Source organism: Dasypus novemcinctus, chromosome 4 (genome assembly GCF_030445035.2).
Source record: "Dasypus novemcinctus isolate mDasNov1 chromosome 4, mDasNov1.1.hap2, whole genome shotgun sequence".
NCBI classification, from domain to species: domain Eukaryota; kingdom Metazoa; phylum Chordata; class Mammalia; order Cingulata; family Dasypodidae; genus Dasypus; species Dasypus novemcinctus.
Window position 1 is genome coordinate 81,416,078 of NC_080676.1, and position 19,102 is coordinate 81,435,179.

At 44.5% G+C, this 19,102-nt stretch overlaps 1 protein-coding gene across 1 annotated transcript in view; it reads right to left on the reverse strand.

Moving 5' to 3' along the window:
* Positions 1 to 19,102, reverse strand: part of ARHGAP31 (Rho GTPase activating protein 31) — a 123,362-nt gene that overhangs the window by 22,546 nt on the left and 81,714 nt on the right. The window contains exons 6-8 of the mRNA XM_004480790.5: positions 18,714 to 18,856; positions 8,438 to 8,636; positions 5,752 to 5,876 (exon numbers count right to left, since the gene is read on the reverse strand). Coding sequence (XP_004480847.2) covers positions 5,752 to 5,876; positions 8,438 to 8,636; positions 18,714 to 18,856 — 467 coding nt within the window. The remainder of the gene's footprint in view (positions 1 to 5,751; positions 5,877 to 8,437; positions 8,637 to 18,713; positions 18,857 to 19,102) is intronic.

Sequence of the window (19,102 nt, forward strand, 5' to 3'; positions counted from 1 at the left end):
CATCTTTGTAAACCACCTTGTCAGGTTTTTGGAAGAGTGGGAGGTTTGAATAAGTAAAAATGTATTCTTCCATACACAGTATGAGTTACAACATCATCCTCTTTGGGGAGATGAAGTGGCTGGAAGGTAGTTCCTTCTAGGTGAAACTTGCTAGGAGGGGAAAGAGGGCAGTTTGGAAGCTCACAGGAGCCTCAGGATTAGTTGCCTTTAAGGCAGCTCTAGATTCAGACAGATCTGGGTTCAAATCCCAACTCTTTGGGGCTATGTGACCTCAGACAAGCAGCTTAGTTTCCCCAAGCTTCAGTTTTCTCACATGTAAAATGAGGATAAATAGGGCTGTTTGAGGACTGAGTAATGTATATAAAATAATTGGGTTGTACTAAACTGGAGCAGAGTAAGTGCTCAGTAGAAAGTAACTATTGTTGTTGTTCAGGGTAGACCAAGCTCAGCCAAAAGGAAACAGGAGATGGTTCTACAAGAAGCAGGCAGAGGTGACTCTAAACCAAATTGGGCAGCAACTCAATTGTTCTGTTCCTCTCTTAGTTCCCTCATTTTTCCTTCTTGGACCAAATATTCTTTCTTCTGGGACACTCTCAATTAGCCCCTTGACCTACCCAGCTCTGGGTTTATCCCAGCCCAGGCACTGCTATGGGTAGACACAGCCAACTCCCCTCAAACCTTGGAGATGGCTGAGATTGCCTTCCAACGTCCTTACTTCCAACATTAAGGTAGAACTCTTATCCTTTGAAAGGCTGCTGTTTCCACTAATTTACAAACTGATTTATTATCCTAAAACTGCCTCACCAGTATCCCTTCATTCATGAAAACAAACTTTTAACCTTTGTTTTCTGGGATCTGCACTTCTGGATTTTCTCCAGTTTTCATGTGCTACCTTAAAGGTCAGTGACCAGGTGGCCTTGAGTGTCCTGGAAAGTGAGCAGTGGCTGGCGGGTGGGGGTGGGCCTGGGTCAGTGTTTTCCTTTAGACGTGGCCTTTTTCTGATGATGCAGTGCACTGTGGCCTGGTGGCCATAGCAGCACATTAAAGCTACTGTTTCAGGGAACAGTTAGTTCCCAAGGAGTCCCTGGACCCTTTTCTAGATGGTAACTAGGAACTCAGGGCTCTGTATTTATTTTATTTTATTTTTTTTTTAATTTTTTTATTTTTTATTGACTTTGTAATAATATTACATTAAAAATATATATGTGAGGTCCCATTCAACCCCACCCCCCCACCCCCCCTCTCCCCCCCCCCAACAACACTCGTTCCCATCATCATGACACATCCATTGGATTTGGTAAGTACATCTTTGGGCACCTCTGCACCTCATATACATTGGTTCACATCATGGACAGGGCTCTGTATTTAGATGGTATTTTTCTGTCTGGGACCTTGGCTTGGCCTCATGGAATTGTCCCAGTTTTCCAGTAGCATTTGGGTCCTTGTGTTCCCTTACTTACCTTATCCCTTTGGCTTTGGGATTTCTCTGCTTGGAGAGTTTCTTGAACTCTTCTTGTTTGGTAATATACAAAAAGTTTAAAATTGTCTCTGGGAGGTTCCCAAGTTTATGTATCTTCAACCAATCAATTCCCTACTTTTTCTGATCCTTTCTTATCTCTGTTCAATTTTCTAAATATGGTCAAATACGCTTCACCCCTCACCAAAAATAGCCAACCCAATAATTGTTCATGGTGAGTAAATATTTTAAATGGCTTGGGTTACAGAGTTCATTTAAAGATTTTAAAAGTTATTTAAATATATTAATCACCGGTTCCCTTTTTCACATGCATAATTCAACATATAGCAAGCCCATGTGCCACTTACAGAGACCACACCGGCTTGCCCTGGGGGGCGGGGAGGCTTCTGTTACAGGGTTACATGGCCGGTCTTCAATTACGGGTTCCACCTCAGTTATGATTCTAAGTCCACTGGCCTTTGGTTTCTAGGGTTTCAGCGACACTCTTCTGGTGAAAGGTTGCTCCTCAGGCAACAGGCAAAGCCTCGGGAAGCACTTGCATTGGCACTGAGGGTTCTTTAACTTCACCCCTCATCCCATCAAAATGCAGCTGGTTGGGTGATCTAGCTCTGATTAGTTGGTTCAGAATATCTTAGATCAGCAATTTTCAACCTTGACCAAGTATCAGAATCACCTGGGGAGCTTTTAAAATATGACCCATACTCAGAACTGATCCCAGACCTCCTGAGGCAGGATGGCTGGGGGTTTGAACCCTCTGTGGGCGATTCTGAGGGGCAGTCAAGCTGAGGAGCCCTGGCCAGGGGCATCCTGTGCACTCTGTGAGTTCTCCATTTGATCCAGGATCTTGGATTTGCTCCATATGGGGGTGGAAAATTTCCCAAGTCAAGATCAAGGCCATTCATTTATTTCATTTTTATTCCTTTGTTTGGTTCTATTGTTTTTGACTTTTCATCACTTGGTGAACCTCTTTCATTGTATCACTGAGTCTGTAACCGGAACTCTCTCTTTGATGTGCAAATCTCTTGTTTGATTAAGAGTTTCTTCTTGCCAGGTACTCCTCCCCTCAAATTCTCCTCTGAGACTCCAATTTCTGATTTGTATTTGACCTACCATTACCTGTGGCAACTTGCCTGCTTCACATGGGCTGTCTTTCCATTTTGTGAAAGATGTGTTTCCCCAAATAGTGAATATTATAGATGCCTACAAATAATCCATTTCCCTCTTCTCCCTTCTCACAGAACCCAGTACTTCTTGGGTGCATCTGACTAGTGATTCTGTTCCTTTGGTACAGTGATTGGAACCCAGGCCTAGGTCACTCAGCACAAGGCACTCCTCTAGCCAGAGCGATGGATCCAGGCGGTGGATAGGTCAAGGCTATTGAGACATGGCGTGGGTTTGATGGGGGCTTCTGTGGAAGCAGAGTCCCCACTTTTAGAAGAAAGCTACCAGAAATGATGTTCTTTCTCCATCTGGACATATTATATTCACAAGTAAAGCCTCGAACTACTATAGCCATTTTGTCACAGCCAAGGAAGCCAGTCTGGGGATGAAGCTGACCAGCAGGAAGGCAGAGCAGGACAACACAGAGAAATGGAGACAGAGGCACTGTATTAAACTCTCCTGTACAGCCTGCCCTGCATTCCCTCTTTGTGTAAGCCAGCTGAGTTCTGAGTTCTATTATTAACTGCCTGCATCGCTGTAACCACAATACCCTGTGACATCCCTCATCACACCAGCAGGCAAATGTGAAGATTCTTAGAATCCTGTGCTTTCTGATCCTTGGCTTTCATTTATCACTGGGCTCAAGGAAAGTTTTAAAAATATTCTCTCATTTTTCTTATAGGCATTAAATATAAGCACTCCAATTCTTCAGTTTTCCCTCAAAATCTTTTCTTTTCATATTTCATATATTTATATTTCACATAATATATTTACTTCATAAGAGGGCAATCATACCATATTTGTCCTTTTGTGCCTGGCTTACTTCACTCAACATAATGTCCTCCAGGTTCATCCGTGTTGTCGTATGTTTCACGACTTCATTTCTTACCACTGCGTAATATTCCCTCGAGCATAAACACCACAATTTGTTTATCCATTCATCAGTTGATGGTCACCTGGGTTGTTTCCAACTTTCGTGAATAATGCAGCTATGAACATCGGTGTGCAGATATCTGTTCGTGTCACTGCTCTCAGTACTTCTGTGTATTTACCTAGCAATAGTATTGTCGGGTCCCATGGAAGTCTATAGTCAACTTCCTTAGGAACTGACAAACCGTCCTCCATTCTACATTCCAACTGGAGAGGATGTGGAGAAATAGGAACCCTCAAAATCTTTATTAAAATTTTCAAACACTTGAAAAAGTTGAAGATCTCTAAACCTATCGCCTCATTTCAACAATTAACATTTTGCCAATTATCTGCTTTATCTATGTCTACATTTCTATTTATCTACCTACCTATGTTTTGCTGATCCATTTGAAATTGTCATTCTTTTGACACTTCATCCTTAACTACTTCAACTTTAGCATGTGTTATGGATCGAATTACATCCCCAACAGACATGTTGAAATCCTCATCCACAGAACTTTGGAATGTGACCATATTTAGAAATAGGGTCATTTCAGATGGAATTAGGCAAATAAAATGAGGGCATCCTGGAGTAGGGTGGGCCCGTAATTGAGTACAAATGTTGTCTTTACAAGAAAAAGAAGTTTGGACATGACAGATAGTTGGGAGAACGCACCGTGACAACTGAGGCTGAGAATGTCATGGATTGCTGGCAAGCCCCACCAGAAGCCAGAAAAAGGCATGGAGCAGACTCTTCCCTACAAACTGCAGAGAACGTATGGCCCTACCAACACCTCGATTTTGGACTTTTAGCGTCCAGAACTGAGAGACACTAAATTTCTGTTGTTTTAAGTCAACCAGCTTGTGTTACTTAATTATGGCAGTCCTAGGAAATGAAAACCTTTAGCACACTATGAAAATTTACAATTCTTTACTATCATCTAATATCCAGTCCGTTTTTTCCCCATTTGTCCCCCAAATTTTCCTTTGTAGTTCTTTCTTTTTTCAAATAGGCTGGCCATTACATTGTACATTTACCTTTTATAATTCATTTTTTTTATTAATAATTATTGCTGCCCCCATTTTATCATACTTTCGATCTGTAACACTAAAGACCATTGTGAAAATTTTCCTTGGTCTTCCCTTACCTGACACAGTACTCAGCTGGGTGGGTTATAGTTCACATTATATATACAGTAGGTCCCTCAATTCCTTCCTACATCAATTCCTGTTCACTAGTCAGAAATAAGTCCCACAGTACAGAAGCCCTATTTAAAATCATGACCCGAGGAAAAAGGGATACTTCTTCTGTACAACAGAATTCCAATAACAGACTGCTTAATAAATATGAAAGAAATAAAGGAAATAGAAAGCCACTGTTAGGCAAATATTACAGTAATAATTATTAAAGGCAAAAACCATCAATGGATGCTAACATTCATGGACAAAAATATGATGAAAAACAGGATGTATGCAATTTCAAAGGAAAAAAAATAGTAACTCTTAGAGTGGCAAAATCGTGTAGATACAACTTTAACCAAGTGATCAAAGTTAATGTTACCAACAATAAGATATTGAAACCATGTACCTCCCAACGTGGTGCATGGAAATGGGTATAACAGCATCTCTGTGGTAGTCCTACAAAAACGCCTCACTTCAGTCTAATAGAAAACATCAGACAAGCCCAAATGAGGGATAGTCTATAAAAATAATGGCCACTACTCTTCAAAAATGTCGAAGTCATGGAAGACAAAGAAAGATTGAGGAACTATGTTAGATTGAAGGAGATTAAAGAGACTTAACATGTAATATAGATTCCTGGATTGGATCCTGGAACACAAAAAGAACATTCGTGGGACAACTGGTGAAATTTTGAATAAGATCTGTAAATTAGTTAAAGTATTGCATCAAGATTAATTTTACGGCTTTGATCATTGTACTACAGTTATGCAAGATGATGACATTAAGGGAAGCTACGTGAAGGGTCTGTGGGATTTCCATATACTATTTTTGTAACTTTTCTTAGTCCAAAGTGATTTCAAAAGTAAAAGTAAAAGAAAGAAAGAGAAACAGAGGGAGAGAGAGAGAGAAAAAAAGACCCTCTAGTTAATTTATAAGTTTCTCTTTTAGGGCTAGAGGTGATCAAACCAAAGATTAGCAAAAATAAAATAAAATCATAAACTACAACTGATGCTGATTTTTACCTGAGAGCCTCTGACCTCTCACAAATACACTCCCATTTCTATTCAGCTTTGATTTGGAGTCTGATCCAGAACGTCCCAGGTTAAATATTGACTTCCACTTCTTGGATTTACTGGAGAGCTTTCTTCTAAAAAAAGCCAAGCCACAATGTGTTAGTTTGGTAACTAATCATTTCAATGGGACTTTTGAATTGGGAAAGAATATCCCAATCATATTCGTAGTTACGAATGACTCAAGACATTTCAGGAAATTCCTCTCTCAAATCCAGGTTGAGCCTGACTCTCACCCTGTCTGGGGATACCCTAGATGACCAAGCTGGACTTTCATGAATCAGAGCGAGAGCCCATACCCCCAGGGCAAGGGGCAAAGGATCAGTGGGAGGATTGAGAGGTCACAAACACCCACACAGTCCATTGGAGGGAATGCTGGTACACAGTTAGTCCTGGGGTTTCAGAGATACCTATTTTTAAAAACAAGATAAAACACGAAAGACGATAGGGCATAGTGCTGTTATAGACAGCGGCCACACTGCTGGGGCATCCACAGATGAGGAAAGGGCTGGTGAGGACTTTCATGGACTGGAAAAGGGCTGATGAGAAAGCCGACCTGGAAAAGAAGGCTGGCCTATTTCTACTCCTTGGTGGGCCCCGTGAGAGAGGAAGAGGAGCAGGGGGTGGGGAGAGTAGCACTCTGCTAGGCGTGGTCGACACTCACTGCAGAGAAGTGCAGTGGGCAGGGTTCCTGGTTTTGCTCCTCGGTGCCCTGCTGCGTCACAACAGGCTGCCTTCAGTGGGGGGGGGGGGGGGGACAGGGAGCTGGGCTGGGTGGAGAGGGTGCAGGAGCGCCTGGCACCACTAGGGGTCACCACAGAGGCCTTGCCCTGCCCTGGCTCTGCCCTGCCACGGGACTTCATGAAGTGCAGGATGAAACTGCATGTCCACAAAGGACCTTTTCACTGCAGGGCTCAAGGGGCTTTCATGGAAGAGTCCAGATCTGAAGCTCCGCATGGTTTTTTTTTACAATCAATCAGGGCTAGATCTGAAGTGCTCTGTGGTTTCTTCTGAAATAAACCTGGCTTGGTTTATTTCAAGCACTTGGCCTTGGGGTATGCAGCAGTTTGATATAATTGATGAATTCCAAAAAGAAATATTGGATTATGTTTGCAATCTGATCTGTACCTGGGCATGAGTTATTGGAGTGGGGACCCCACCCCAATCTGGAGACCCACAGATAAAAGGCATGGCGAAGAACAGAGTTGAGGGTTACTGATGTTGGAGTTTGATTCTGAAGACTTAGACTGAAGCTCCAGCAAGTAAGCTCACAGAGGAAAGAGAAGCCAGCCCCAGGAAGAAAGGAACCTTGAACCAAGAGAAAAGCAAGCCCCAGAAACATAGGAACCCAGGAAGCCCTGAACCCTCACAGACAGCAGCAGCAATCTTGCTCCGACACGTGGAAATAGAATCCCAGGGAAGTAACTTCTGCTTTATGGCCTGGTATCTGTAGGCTCCTACCCCAAATAAATACCCTTTATAAAAACCAACCAATTTCTGGTATTTTGCATCAGCACCCCTTTGGCTGACTAATACAGGATGTGTTTTACATGGTGGCATATCTTTCAGGTATGGCTGCACCCTGCGCGTGGCTGAAGGCCCAGAGAAAATGCACCTGGTGATCCTTCTGAGGCATTCTTCCCTCATCTATCCCTGGAGAGAAGTTTTATTCTCCAGGGATTTAGGGAGAAGAGCAGTGGGGCTCAGTCCCAAGCGTTATGATGCAGGTGCCCCAGAAGACAAAGAGATTCCTGGCCAGGTGCGCTCCAGGTGTGTACCTCCTGCAGCTGTGCAGCACGGCAGCTCTTTTCCTGCCCTCCCCAGAGGGAAACAGGCCTGCCTTCTTAGGGAAGATTGACAAGAGATCTGAGAGGCCTGTTTTCATGCCTCTTTTCACTGACCAGACTGCTGGAGGACAACATTCTCCAATGAAAAGATCGCCGTTCAAACCCTTCACCTGCTGCCGGCCCAGAATTAGGATTCCTGCTTCAATTGCTGCCTCCCTCTCTGTGGGGACTTAGAAGTAAAGATGGGATCGCAATGGGGAAATGAGGGAAGAAAATACTCCACAAATGAAAACAATGTTTGGTTTGTTTTTAGAGGGGCAGGGAGGGCTCTGACAGATTTGCAGGAGTCAAGGAAGCCAGGAATGTGTGCCCACAAAGGCTGTGTGTCCCCGAGGGCTGCTGCCCAGAGCTCTCGGCCTGGAGCGCTGTGTGTCAGCTTGTCCTCTGTCAAGAGGTTCATCTTTATGCCTTTAGTGATGTCACATGGGGGAGGAGATGGAAGGAGGGGATCAAGATTTGTTTGTAGTAAACTTCCTTTTGGGAATTTTGTGTCAGTTTTGTGTAAACCCAGGAATGAGGGATTTTAGTCACGACTCATGGTCCCTGTGACTCCAGCCCTGTCATGGTGCTAAGGATCTTGGGTAGGAGGTGGGGGTTTCAGTAATGGGGGGCAGTGTGGATCAACTGCTGGCGTGAGTGAGAGCCATGCAGAAAGCTCCCTTTTCTGCTGGGGGGGGGTCTCCTTATATGCCAACCCAGACCCCACGCCCCCAACTCACACGGTCATCCTGCCCCTGGTGTAGCCCTCTCCTCCTCTGTCTCCCCTCCACCCAAGCAAGGACGCCACTTACTTGTTGTCTGGTAACTCGAGGACAGTGTGGAAGAGGGTACCCACGGGCGGTACAATCTCGGGCAGGCTGTTCTCCCTCCTTTCCTTCCGAGCGGGATGGTTAGTAGCTAGGCTCCGGGCCTGAGCCTCCTCCAGGCTCACCAGCTTCATGGGCAGGGAGAGGGCTGGCAAGGTCAGGCTCTTCATGATGGGCTGGTTTTCTGTTAGAGAGAGAGAGAGAGAGAGGGAGGGATGGAAAGAGAGAGACAGAGGGAGAGAGGACTCAGTCCCAGGAGGAGGCCTGAGCACCAGTCCAGCCACATGCCCATCCTCAGCCCCTCCAGGCCAACTTCCTGGCTTCCCTTCCAGCATGGTGGGGCCTGGACGGAGGCTGAGGTTACACACAGGTAACTGACAACTCTCCAGGCCAGACTAGCCCGAGGGCAAGCAGGGGCTCGCTGTCTGTACTTCTCTGAACTGGACCACTCACTCATTCATCAACACTTATTCAGCACTTACTGTGAACCCGTTAACCCAGTGGGTCTTTACTCTGCAAACTCTGCCTAGTCTTTGGCCAGTTGGAATGTATGTCCAGCCACAGAGGAGCCTCACCCAGCCAGGGCAAGGCAGGAGATGGCCCTTCCTCTCCACAGAGGTTGGGGCCTCTACTTCTTCTAGATCACCCAGGCTTGTCTCTCTGCAGTGAAAGGACATTTCACACCTACACACTTCCCTACAAGATATGCGGCTTTTTCCTCACTACCCTGTCATTGGGAGTGCAAACAAGCTAATCCTTTCCTGTTCTACAGTATTTTTTTATAGGAAAGGAAGTGATGCTGACAGATCACTGATGTCCAGAGTTGTCTCTATTCTTCAACTCAGTGCTTTTCAACTGGTGATAATTCTGTACCCCTCATCCCCCAGGGACATTTGCAGTGTCTGGACACTTTTTGGTTGTCCCAGGGGTGTGTGAGGTTGCAACTGGCATGTAGTGGGTAGAGGCCACAGTTGCTGCCAAACATCCTACAAGATACAGAACAAGTCCCCAAATGTCAATGGTGCTGAGGTAGAGAAACCCTAATCTAAGCAAACTAGAAAGGGTCTAAGTTTGCCTCTGTTTAGTCTTTGGCAACCTTGACAATTTCCTGTGTTTCCAGAAGGTGTGAAGAGACTCAAGGGGGACTTCCGGGAAGATGGTGGACTAGAAAGACTCGGGACTCTCTTCTCTCCCAGAAAAATAGCTAGAGGACAGGCAGAAACATCCTGGAAGGAAATCTTCTAGGGCTTAGGACAAGGAGGACGGCTGGACACTGCCCAGAAGAGAGAGGGACAAAGGAAAAGGATCACAACGACAAAACTGTGAGTTAAAAGCCACAGCTGCCTGGATCTACCCCCATCCTATAGACACTTTTGAATTCTCAGGGCTCAGGGCCAGTGGGTGACAGACAAAGGGGACTCCAGCACCCCACCTCCCCAGGAAAGGGGAGAGAGAGGGGAACACAGCCGTAGGCCGACTCAGCTTTTGACCCACAAATTTGGTCTGCTGTGTCCTACGAGTCCTTCCAGGCTGGGTGGAACTGCCCTGGGAGTTGGCCAGGGACTAAAGAGATCCGACCCTCTCAATCTCCCTCACCTGCCTCTGAGAAAGTTTTAATTACAAGGCTCTTTGCCTCCCTCCCGGCAGGATCCTCTATCATATGGATCCCGTTGGTGTTGCTGCAAACACAGTCCAACCAGGCATTGAACTGACAGGCCTGCCAAAGATCGCCATCTGCTGGCGACCAAGGAAGTGCACGTGAGGAAATTAAATGAGACACTTTCCCTGGCCTTTACAGACTCCCTCTCCAAGGCCCTAGGAAGCAGGTCTGCAACCCATTACTGGATCTAGGGCCCAGATTTGAGCAACTGACAGGGACGATTCTAAAGACCCAAAACAGGATGAACCAAGAATCAAAGAGCAGTAGTAATACACAGCCTCCTGCCACTAAATCCCCACAAGAGAGAAATTGAGCATCTGAGTAAACTCACCATCACAATCAGATAGATGTCTAGACAACAGCAAAAAATTACAAGCCATACTAAGAAAATGGAAGACATGGCCCAAGAAAAGGAATATATCAAAGCCCCAGAAGAAACACAGGAGTTGAGGCAACTAATCACTGTGATGTGCACAAATTTCCAAAATCAAATTAATGAGTTAAAGACAATATGGCTAAAGAGATAAAGGAGAGGTCGAGCCCAGTGCTCTCCAGCGGGGCGGGGGAGGGGGGGGGGGGAGAGGCCTCGGGGAGGGGAGGAGGCGGGCGGCCAATGCCACCCGACTGGACCACCCAGACTGCCGAGGGCAACCAGCCTGAGAGGACGCCCTGCCCGTGGATTCGCTTCGCCTGGGCCACGTAGATTTTCCTTCCTCCATGATCTCCAACACTGACAAAGTGAAAGAGACTGAGGAGAAACCGGGGATTGAACCCAGGATCTCGCTGAAACGAAGACTTTATACATGCAAAGCAGGCGCTCAACCACTGAGCTACACCCACTCCCCCACATGGTCACTTTTAAAGTTAGTTTTGGTGAGGAAATTTAGTTAGCAATTCAAGACTATGAGCATCCATTACAGTTTACAGAGTTTTTAAATTTAAGAGTTTTATCTATTTCTGAGGACATTAAAGAGAATATATATAACATATATCAATCACAAAAAATATTAAAATGAACATGTACCTATAATCCACTTTAATAAATATAACATATAGTAATAAAAAAAATTTTTTTTTAAAGATAAAGGACATCAAGAAGACGCTGAGGGAAGTGGACTTAACCCAGTGGTTAGGGCACCTGTCTACCACATGGGAGGTCCACAGTTCAAACCCCGGGCCTCCTTGACCCGTGTGGAGCTGGCCATGCCCAGTGATGATGCGCGCAAGGAGTACCGTGACACGCAGGGGTGTCCCCCGCGTCAGGGAGCCCCACGCACAAGGAGTGCATCCAGTAAGGAGAGCCACCCAGTGCGAAAGAAAGTGCAGCCTGCCCAGGAATGGTGCCCCACATACGGACAGCTGACACAACAAGATGACGCAACGAAAAGAAACAAAGATTCCCAGTGCCGCTGATAAGGATAGAAGTGGTCACAGAAGAACACAGCAAATGGACAGAGAGCAGACAACTGGGGGGAAGGGGGGGGGGAAATAAATAAATAAAATAAATAAATCTTAAGAAAAAAAAGCACACATTAGAGGCATACAACAGTAGAAAGAACAGCTGAAATTCCAGAGAAAAGAACAGAGAGGAAAGATTGAAAAAAATGGAAAAAAATGGAAAAAATCCACCTTTGCAGGAAATATTAAAGGATGCCTCAGGGAGTTGAATGATAACGCAACAATACATGTGTCATGGGAATTCCAGAAGGAGAAGAGAAGGGAAAAGGGGCAGAAAGAGTAGCTGAAGAAATAAGAGCTGAAAATTTCCCAATTCTCACAAAAAAAATATGAACTCACATGTACAAGAAGCATAGCATACCCCAAGCAGAATAAATCTGAATTGACCTATGCCAAGACACATAATACTCAGAATGTCAAATGTAAAAAATAAAAAGAACATTCTGAGAGCAGCAAGGGAGAAGCAAACCATCACATACAAGGGACACCCAGTAAGACTTAGTGTGGATTTCTCACCAGAAACCATGGAGGTGAGAAGACAGTGGTGCCAGCCAAGAATTCTTTATCCTGCAAAACTGTCCTTCAAATATGAAGGTAAGTTTAAAATATTAACACACAGAAACTGAAACTTTGTAAAAAAAGAATCCACTTTTGCAGGAAATATTACAGGAAGTCTTAGAACCTGAAAGAAAAAGACAAGAGTGAGGCTTGGAAGAGAGTATAGAAGAATAGCAGAAAGGATAACCAAAAGGGTAAAAAGAGAGACAAAAATAAGATAGGACATATGAAAACCAAAGAATAAAATGGTGGAAGTAAATAATGTGTTTACAGTAATACCATTGAATGTGAATGAATTAAACTCCCAATAAAAAGATATAGGCTGACTATATACACATATATATAATATGGAAAAAAAGAGAAAAAAAGATACAGGCTGACGGAATGGATTTAAAAAAACATAAGCCATCCACATACTGCCTAAAGAGATTCATCTTAGACTCAGAGATACAAACTGGCTGAAAGTAAAAGGTTGAAAAAGATACTCCATGCAACGAGTAAACAAAAAAGAATAGAGGTAGCTATACTAATATTGGGCAAAACGGACTTTAAATGCAAATAAGTTTAATGAGATATAGAAAGACATTATATATTAATAAGAGATAATCTACCAGGAAGAAATAACAGTTATAAATATCTGTGTATCTAACCAGGGTGCCCCAAATATATGAGATAAACTCTTTCAAAACTGAGGGGAAGGGGGAAGTGGCTGTGGCTCAATCAGTTGGGCTCCCATCTACCATATGGGGGGCCCTGGGTTCACATCCTGGGGCCTCCATGTGAAGGCAGGCTCTACCCCACGCTGCAGAGAGCCGCCGGCCTGCAAGTGCCACAGCAAGCCAACTCAGCAAGGTGACGCAGCAACAACAAAAAAAGGGAGTCAAGTAAAAGCACAGAAGAATGCACAGCAAAAGGACACAGAGAGCAGACAGCAAGCAAGCAGCAAGGGGGGTGGGAATAAAAAAAAACCCAAAAACTGAGGGTAGACTCAAGGATAACTTGGACCAACCAAGACTAAGAAATCACTTTCGGTATAGGATTTCACTTCTTTTCAGAAGGCAGCATGGCAGCACTATTTCTCTTTGCAGAGCTTGACCCTCTTCTGGGTGGAGGTAAATAAAGTCACTGAAAAAGGGCCTCATAGAAAACAGAGGCAGTTTATGACTTTGGGGGTGTTTCCAGGGAGGTCCAGCCTGGCACTCATTCAGCAAGGCTGTAATTAAATATATCCTGGGGGAAGCAGATTTGGCACAACGGATAGGGCATCCGCCTACCATACGGGAGGTCCAAGGTTCAAACCCCGGGCTCCTGACCCATGTGGTGAGCTGGCCCATACACAGTACTGATGCGTGCAAGGAGTGCCATGCCACACGGGAGTGTCCCCCATGTAGGGGAGCCCCACGCACAAGGAGTGCGCCCCGCAAGGAGAGCCGCCCCACGCGAAAAAAGTGCAGCCTGCCCAGGAGTGGCGCCGCACATATGGAGAGCTGACACAGCAGGATGATGCAACAAAATGAGACACAGATTCCTGGTGCCGCTGACAAGAATACAAACACAGAAGAACACACAGCAAATGGACACAGAGAGCAGACAACTGGGAGGGGGTGGGGAAAGGGAGAGAAATAAAAAATAAATCTTTAAAAAAAATAAAAAATATGTAAATAAATATACCCTGGGATCCTGAAAGCTTTTCAGTACAGTTTTGGACAGTCCAAAGGGGGATAAACATATTTAAATTTAATTTACTCTCAGTATTTATTCTTAGACTGTAAATTATTTATGATTATTGTTTATTTACTTAAAAATTAAATCATTCGTGGAGCAATTGAAACAATGAGAAGAAGATAAACTGCAGAATCAGGAGACCTGGATTTAGCACCCACCCCACTCCTTGGTTCCAGGCTCCGATATTTTAATGCCAACTCATCATCTCTTCTTAGATATTTGATAGGCACCTCTAACGTGACATTTCATAACAGAGCTCTTGATTTGTGCTCCTCACCTCCAAAGTGGTTCCTCCTCCAGATCAGTAAATGGCACCATTGACCACCCAGTTGCTTAAGCCAAAAACCTGGAGTATTTTTTATTCATTCCTTTCTTCCATGCAACCCCCACTTCCACCCCATCCAGCCCACTAGCAAGTCCTGTGACTCTAATCCAAATATATCCTGAAGCCACCCTCTTTCCTTTTTCCCACTGCTAACACAGTACAGGCCAGCAGGAGTTCCCATCTGGACTTCTGCCTTGGCTCCTAACTTGCCTCCTTCCTTTTACCATCGCTCGCGCTCCTTCACACAGAGCCTGAATATTCAGATCACCGTAACCACCTTAAAATCCTCCAACTTCCCACTGCACTGGGACACACATAACTTTTTGCACATCATATTAGGACCTTTCATCTGCTTTCTTTCTCCTTTTGCCCCCTTGCCCAGGGGTCTATGAAAACAGACAATAATTTTAAATCTACACTCCCATACATATTTATAAATTATCTTTATAAATGATACCTCTATACCATTGAATTAAAATTATGTGTATTATACAAAAGAATAGAAATTACAAAGGATCAGATAAAAATACATTTAGAAAGAAATGCCAATAGTTTTTCTCACACCAGTACTGATTGTCTGGAACACACTAGGGTGGGGCACCCACTTTGGAGACCACATTGGCTCTAACCACCGTGACCTACTTTTTGCAACACTTGAAGTCCATTTCCACCTCAGAGCTCTTGCACTTCCTGTTCTCTGTGCTTGGGACACTCATCCCCCATATCCACACATGACTGGTTCCCCTCGTCATTCAGGTCTAAGTTCAAAAATCACTTCCTCAAAGACCATGGCCACTCTCTTGCAAAATAACACCCCCAAGTCACTTATCATCACATAAGCCTACTCTGTTTTCTTCGTATTTATTGTCTTTGAAAATGTATGTTTATGTAAACATATATTCTCCGTCTTCCCAACCAGATCCTAGCTATGAGCCACAGAAGGTCTTCAGGGAAGGGTCTTTGCAGTTTTGTGCACTGACATGTCTCCATCTCCATTGTCTAGAACAGTGTCTGGCACATAGGAGCTGCTCAATACGTATTTATTTTTTAGTGAAACTTGGGCTCATCACAATCTCTCTGGTCTCTGTGCTCTCATCTATCAACTAAAGGCACTGGATTATTTGACTTCTAAATCCTTCCTGTTTGAAATAGATGTTTCCAAATCTAAAATTCCAGAGGGTACAACTTACTCCATTTTATGTAAACATTAAGTATGGTACCTCACGAGAGTCAGTAAAAAGTTATAACAAGAAACTTTAAATGAAATGCATTTGAATAGTCAGTATGAAAAAAAAAGTCAGTATAGGAGACAATTAAAAGTTAAAGGCTCGAGAGTAAAATGGACTCAATATGCATGACAAAACAGGCAGTGGTGATAAAGAACAGGGATTTCCAGGTCGGAATTAGGAACAACCTTAGACCAGCAATCATGCATGGGCTATGCTGTCTAAAAGAACATCTCCCAAAAGTCATGGATTCTCCACTACGGTTTGTGAACTTTCCCTTATTTTTCCTCACAGAGGCAGCCTAGGGTTAAGAAAAGAGCAAATGCAGAAAGATTTCGGTTCAACATTCAGTTCCACCGGTTACTAGCTGTGTGACTTTGGGCAGTTACTAAGCTTTTTTGGTTCTCATGTACCTTGATTATAAAATAAGATGGAGGGAAACGGACTTTGGCCCAGTGGTTGGGGCGTCCGTCTACCACATGGGAGGTCCGCGGTTCAAGCCCCGGGCCTCCTTGACCCGTGTGGAGCTGGCCATGCGCAGTGCTGATGCACGCAAGGAGTGCCGTGCTACACAGGGGTGTCCCCCGCATAGGGGAGCCCCACGCGCAAGGAGTGCACCCATAGTGAGAGCCGCCCAGCGCGAAGGAGGGAGCAGCCTGCCGAGGGATGGCGCCGCCCACACTTCCCGTGCCGCTGACGACAACAGAAGCGGACAGAGAAACAAGACACAGAAAACAGACAACCGGGGGAGGGGAGGGGAATTAAAATAAATAAAATCTTTAAAAAAATAAAAAATAAAATAAAATAAGATGATATCAATTTATTGGTTGTTGTGATATTTGGTAATATATGTGAAATATCTGGAATAGCTCCTGACACAGTATAAGCCCCAAATAAATTATTTGTTGGCCCAAATGAAGGAATGAATAAATGAATGAATATTATGCCTCATTAATTTTCAGAGAGCTGACATTGCTTACAAAAAAATATGCCCACAATAGGAGAGTTAAAATAAAGATAAAAGGAAAGGTCAGAGAAGTGGACTTGGCCCAATGCATAGGGCGTCTGCCTACCACATGGGACGTCCGCTGTTCAAACCCCAGGCCTCCTTGATCGGTGTGGAGCTGGCCCATGCGCAGTGCTGATGCGCACAAGGGGTGCCGTGCCACGCAGGGGTGTCCCCCATGTAGGGGAGCCCCACGCACAAGGAGTGCACCCAGTAAGGAGAGCTGCCCAGCGCGGAAGAAAGTGCAGCCTGCCCAAGAATGGTGCCGCCCACACGGAGAGCTGACACAACAAGATGACGCAACAAAAAGAAACACATATTACTGGTGCTGCTGATAAGGATAGAAGTGGTCACAGAAGAACACGCAGGAAATGGACACAGAGAACAGACAACTGGGGATGGAGAGGGGGAAGGGGAGAGAAATAAAAAAATAAATCTTTAAAAAAAAAAAAAGGAAAGGTCAGAAACCGCAAATAGGGGTGGGGACAATTATATCAGGAATTGGCATATAATGTTAATTGCGATTAATTCTGATAACTGTATTTGGTTTTTCCAAATAACAGCCAAACTAGAGAAAAAAATGCTTTGAACAACTAACATAAATATCTTCCAGATACAGTTGTCATACTCCAGCAGTTCTCTAAGTATATGGACCCCAGTCCAGCAGCATCAGCATTATCTGGAAACTTGTTAAAAATGCTAATTATCAGCTGCATTCCAGACTTTCTAAATCAAAGACTGTAGGGATAAGAACCACTAATGTGTGTTCTTGTTTTTTTTTTCCTTAAAGATATATTTTTTATTTCTCTCTCTTTCCCCTTCCCCCCAGTTGTCTGCTCTTTGTGTCCATTTGCTGCGTGTTCTTCTGTGACCACTTGTATCCTTATCAGCTTATCAGCAGCACAAGGAATCTGTGTTTCTTTTTATTGCGTCATCTTATTGGGTCAGCTCTCCGCGTGTGCGGCACCATTCCTGGGCAGGCTGCACTTTCTTTTGTGCTGGGCGACTCTCCTTATGGGGCGCACTCCTTGCACGTGGGGCTCCCCTACACGGGGGACACCCCTGCGTGGCAGGGCACTCCTTGCGCGCATCAGCACTGCGCATGGGCCAGCTCCACACGGGTCAAGGAGGCCCGGGGTTTGAACCACGGACCTCCCATGTGGTCAGTGGATGCCCTATAGATTGGGCCAAGTCCGCTTCCTCTAATGTCTGTTTTAACAAGTCCATCAGGTGAGTTTGATGCATGCTAATGTTGGAGAAACACTGTCTGTCATACACAAATCGTAGTTACCAGGCTTCTTGAGCAACTGGATTTCTGGTTTTTATAAATTAGGTTCAATTCACATGGGCTCATGCAGCATAAACCAGTTCACTCATAGGGTTCATAATGTAATTATGAGATTTACAGGACTTAAAACTCAGACCCTGCATCCCATAACATCCAGTCTGAAATAGCTCAACCTTCCTCATTACATAGCTTCCGTGATTTCAGTGCTAACTAGTCTCTGTATACACATGCCCACAGATGCAAAGACACTCATTTTTGTATGCCTGGTGCATGGTGCAGGACAGAACCAAGCAAACACTCAATGAATGCTTGTGAAAGGAATACATTTTGAATATATATATGGTATGAACACACTGCCTTTCAACTCATTCACTTAAGACCTCAAGATGAAGGCATAGGATCTTCTGTAATGTCACACGGAAACTAAAAATGAAATCTAATAGTAAAGACAGGAATGTTGCCAGTGCCTCTGGATAATAACTCAAGAATTTAAGAACTCATCAGAATCATTAGAACATTATTATTATTATTTTCTACCTGGTTGTGTCATCATCTTTCTGCTGTGTCACTTCTACATGTGCGGAGGCCTGTGCCGCAGGGACCTGCACCCGTGCAGGCCTTTCCACACTGCTTCCATGCTGGTCTGGGATGCCTTTTTTTTAACCTTTTTTACCAGGAGGTCCCGGGGATCAAACCCAGGTTCACCATGTGGTAAACGGAAGCTCAACCCTTGAGCCCCAGCTGCTTCCCCAATAGAACATTTTCTATTCACCATGCCACATTCACTGGATAGGCATGAATACAACTGATCAGAAACATGCTAACGCCACACACAAACATACCACACCACTGCAACACACACACACCACCCACAGACACTGACACACACAGGAGTCACATACAAGCTCTGCCAACACTCAGAGCCAGAACCAAGCCCACCCTAGCTTATTCTTGGGGCCAATGAAAAGGGCAAAAAATGATAGGCGGGTGGGTGTATGCCTGGAAAAATCATTACCATCGTTCTCCAGAGCCCCTGGTGCACCGGTGTTAAAGATTTGATTTACATGATTCAAGATGAACTCAATCACCACCTGCTGGACTCGGACAGCCAGGAAGGCTGCATCTCCATTGCAAGCAGTGGCTTCGATTTCTTTAGACCTAAACCACGGAAGAAATACATTCAGTGAGCAACTCTGTCCTACCACCTGAAGCAATATGGCGAACCAGTGCACCTTTTGAACAAGCCCCATTTCCTAAAGGTTTTCTTCCGTTTGCTATCTGTAGAATAGTTTCACTATGTTTAATACAAAAGGGGCGTTCCACAGAGCCCAACACTCTGAACAAGTTAAAACATTTCCTAAGTGTTATACATAGGGACCTCCTATTGCAAAAATAGAAACACTC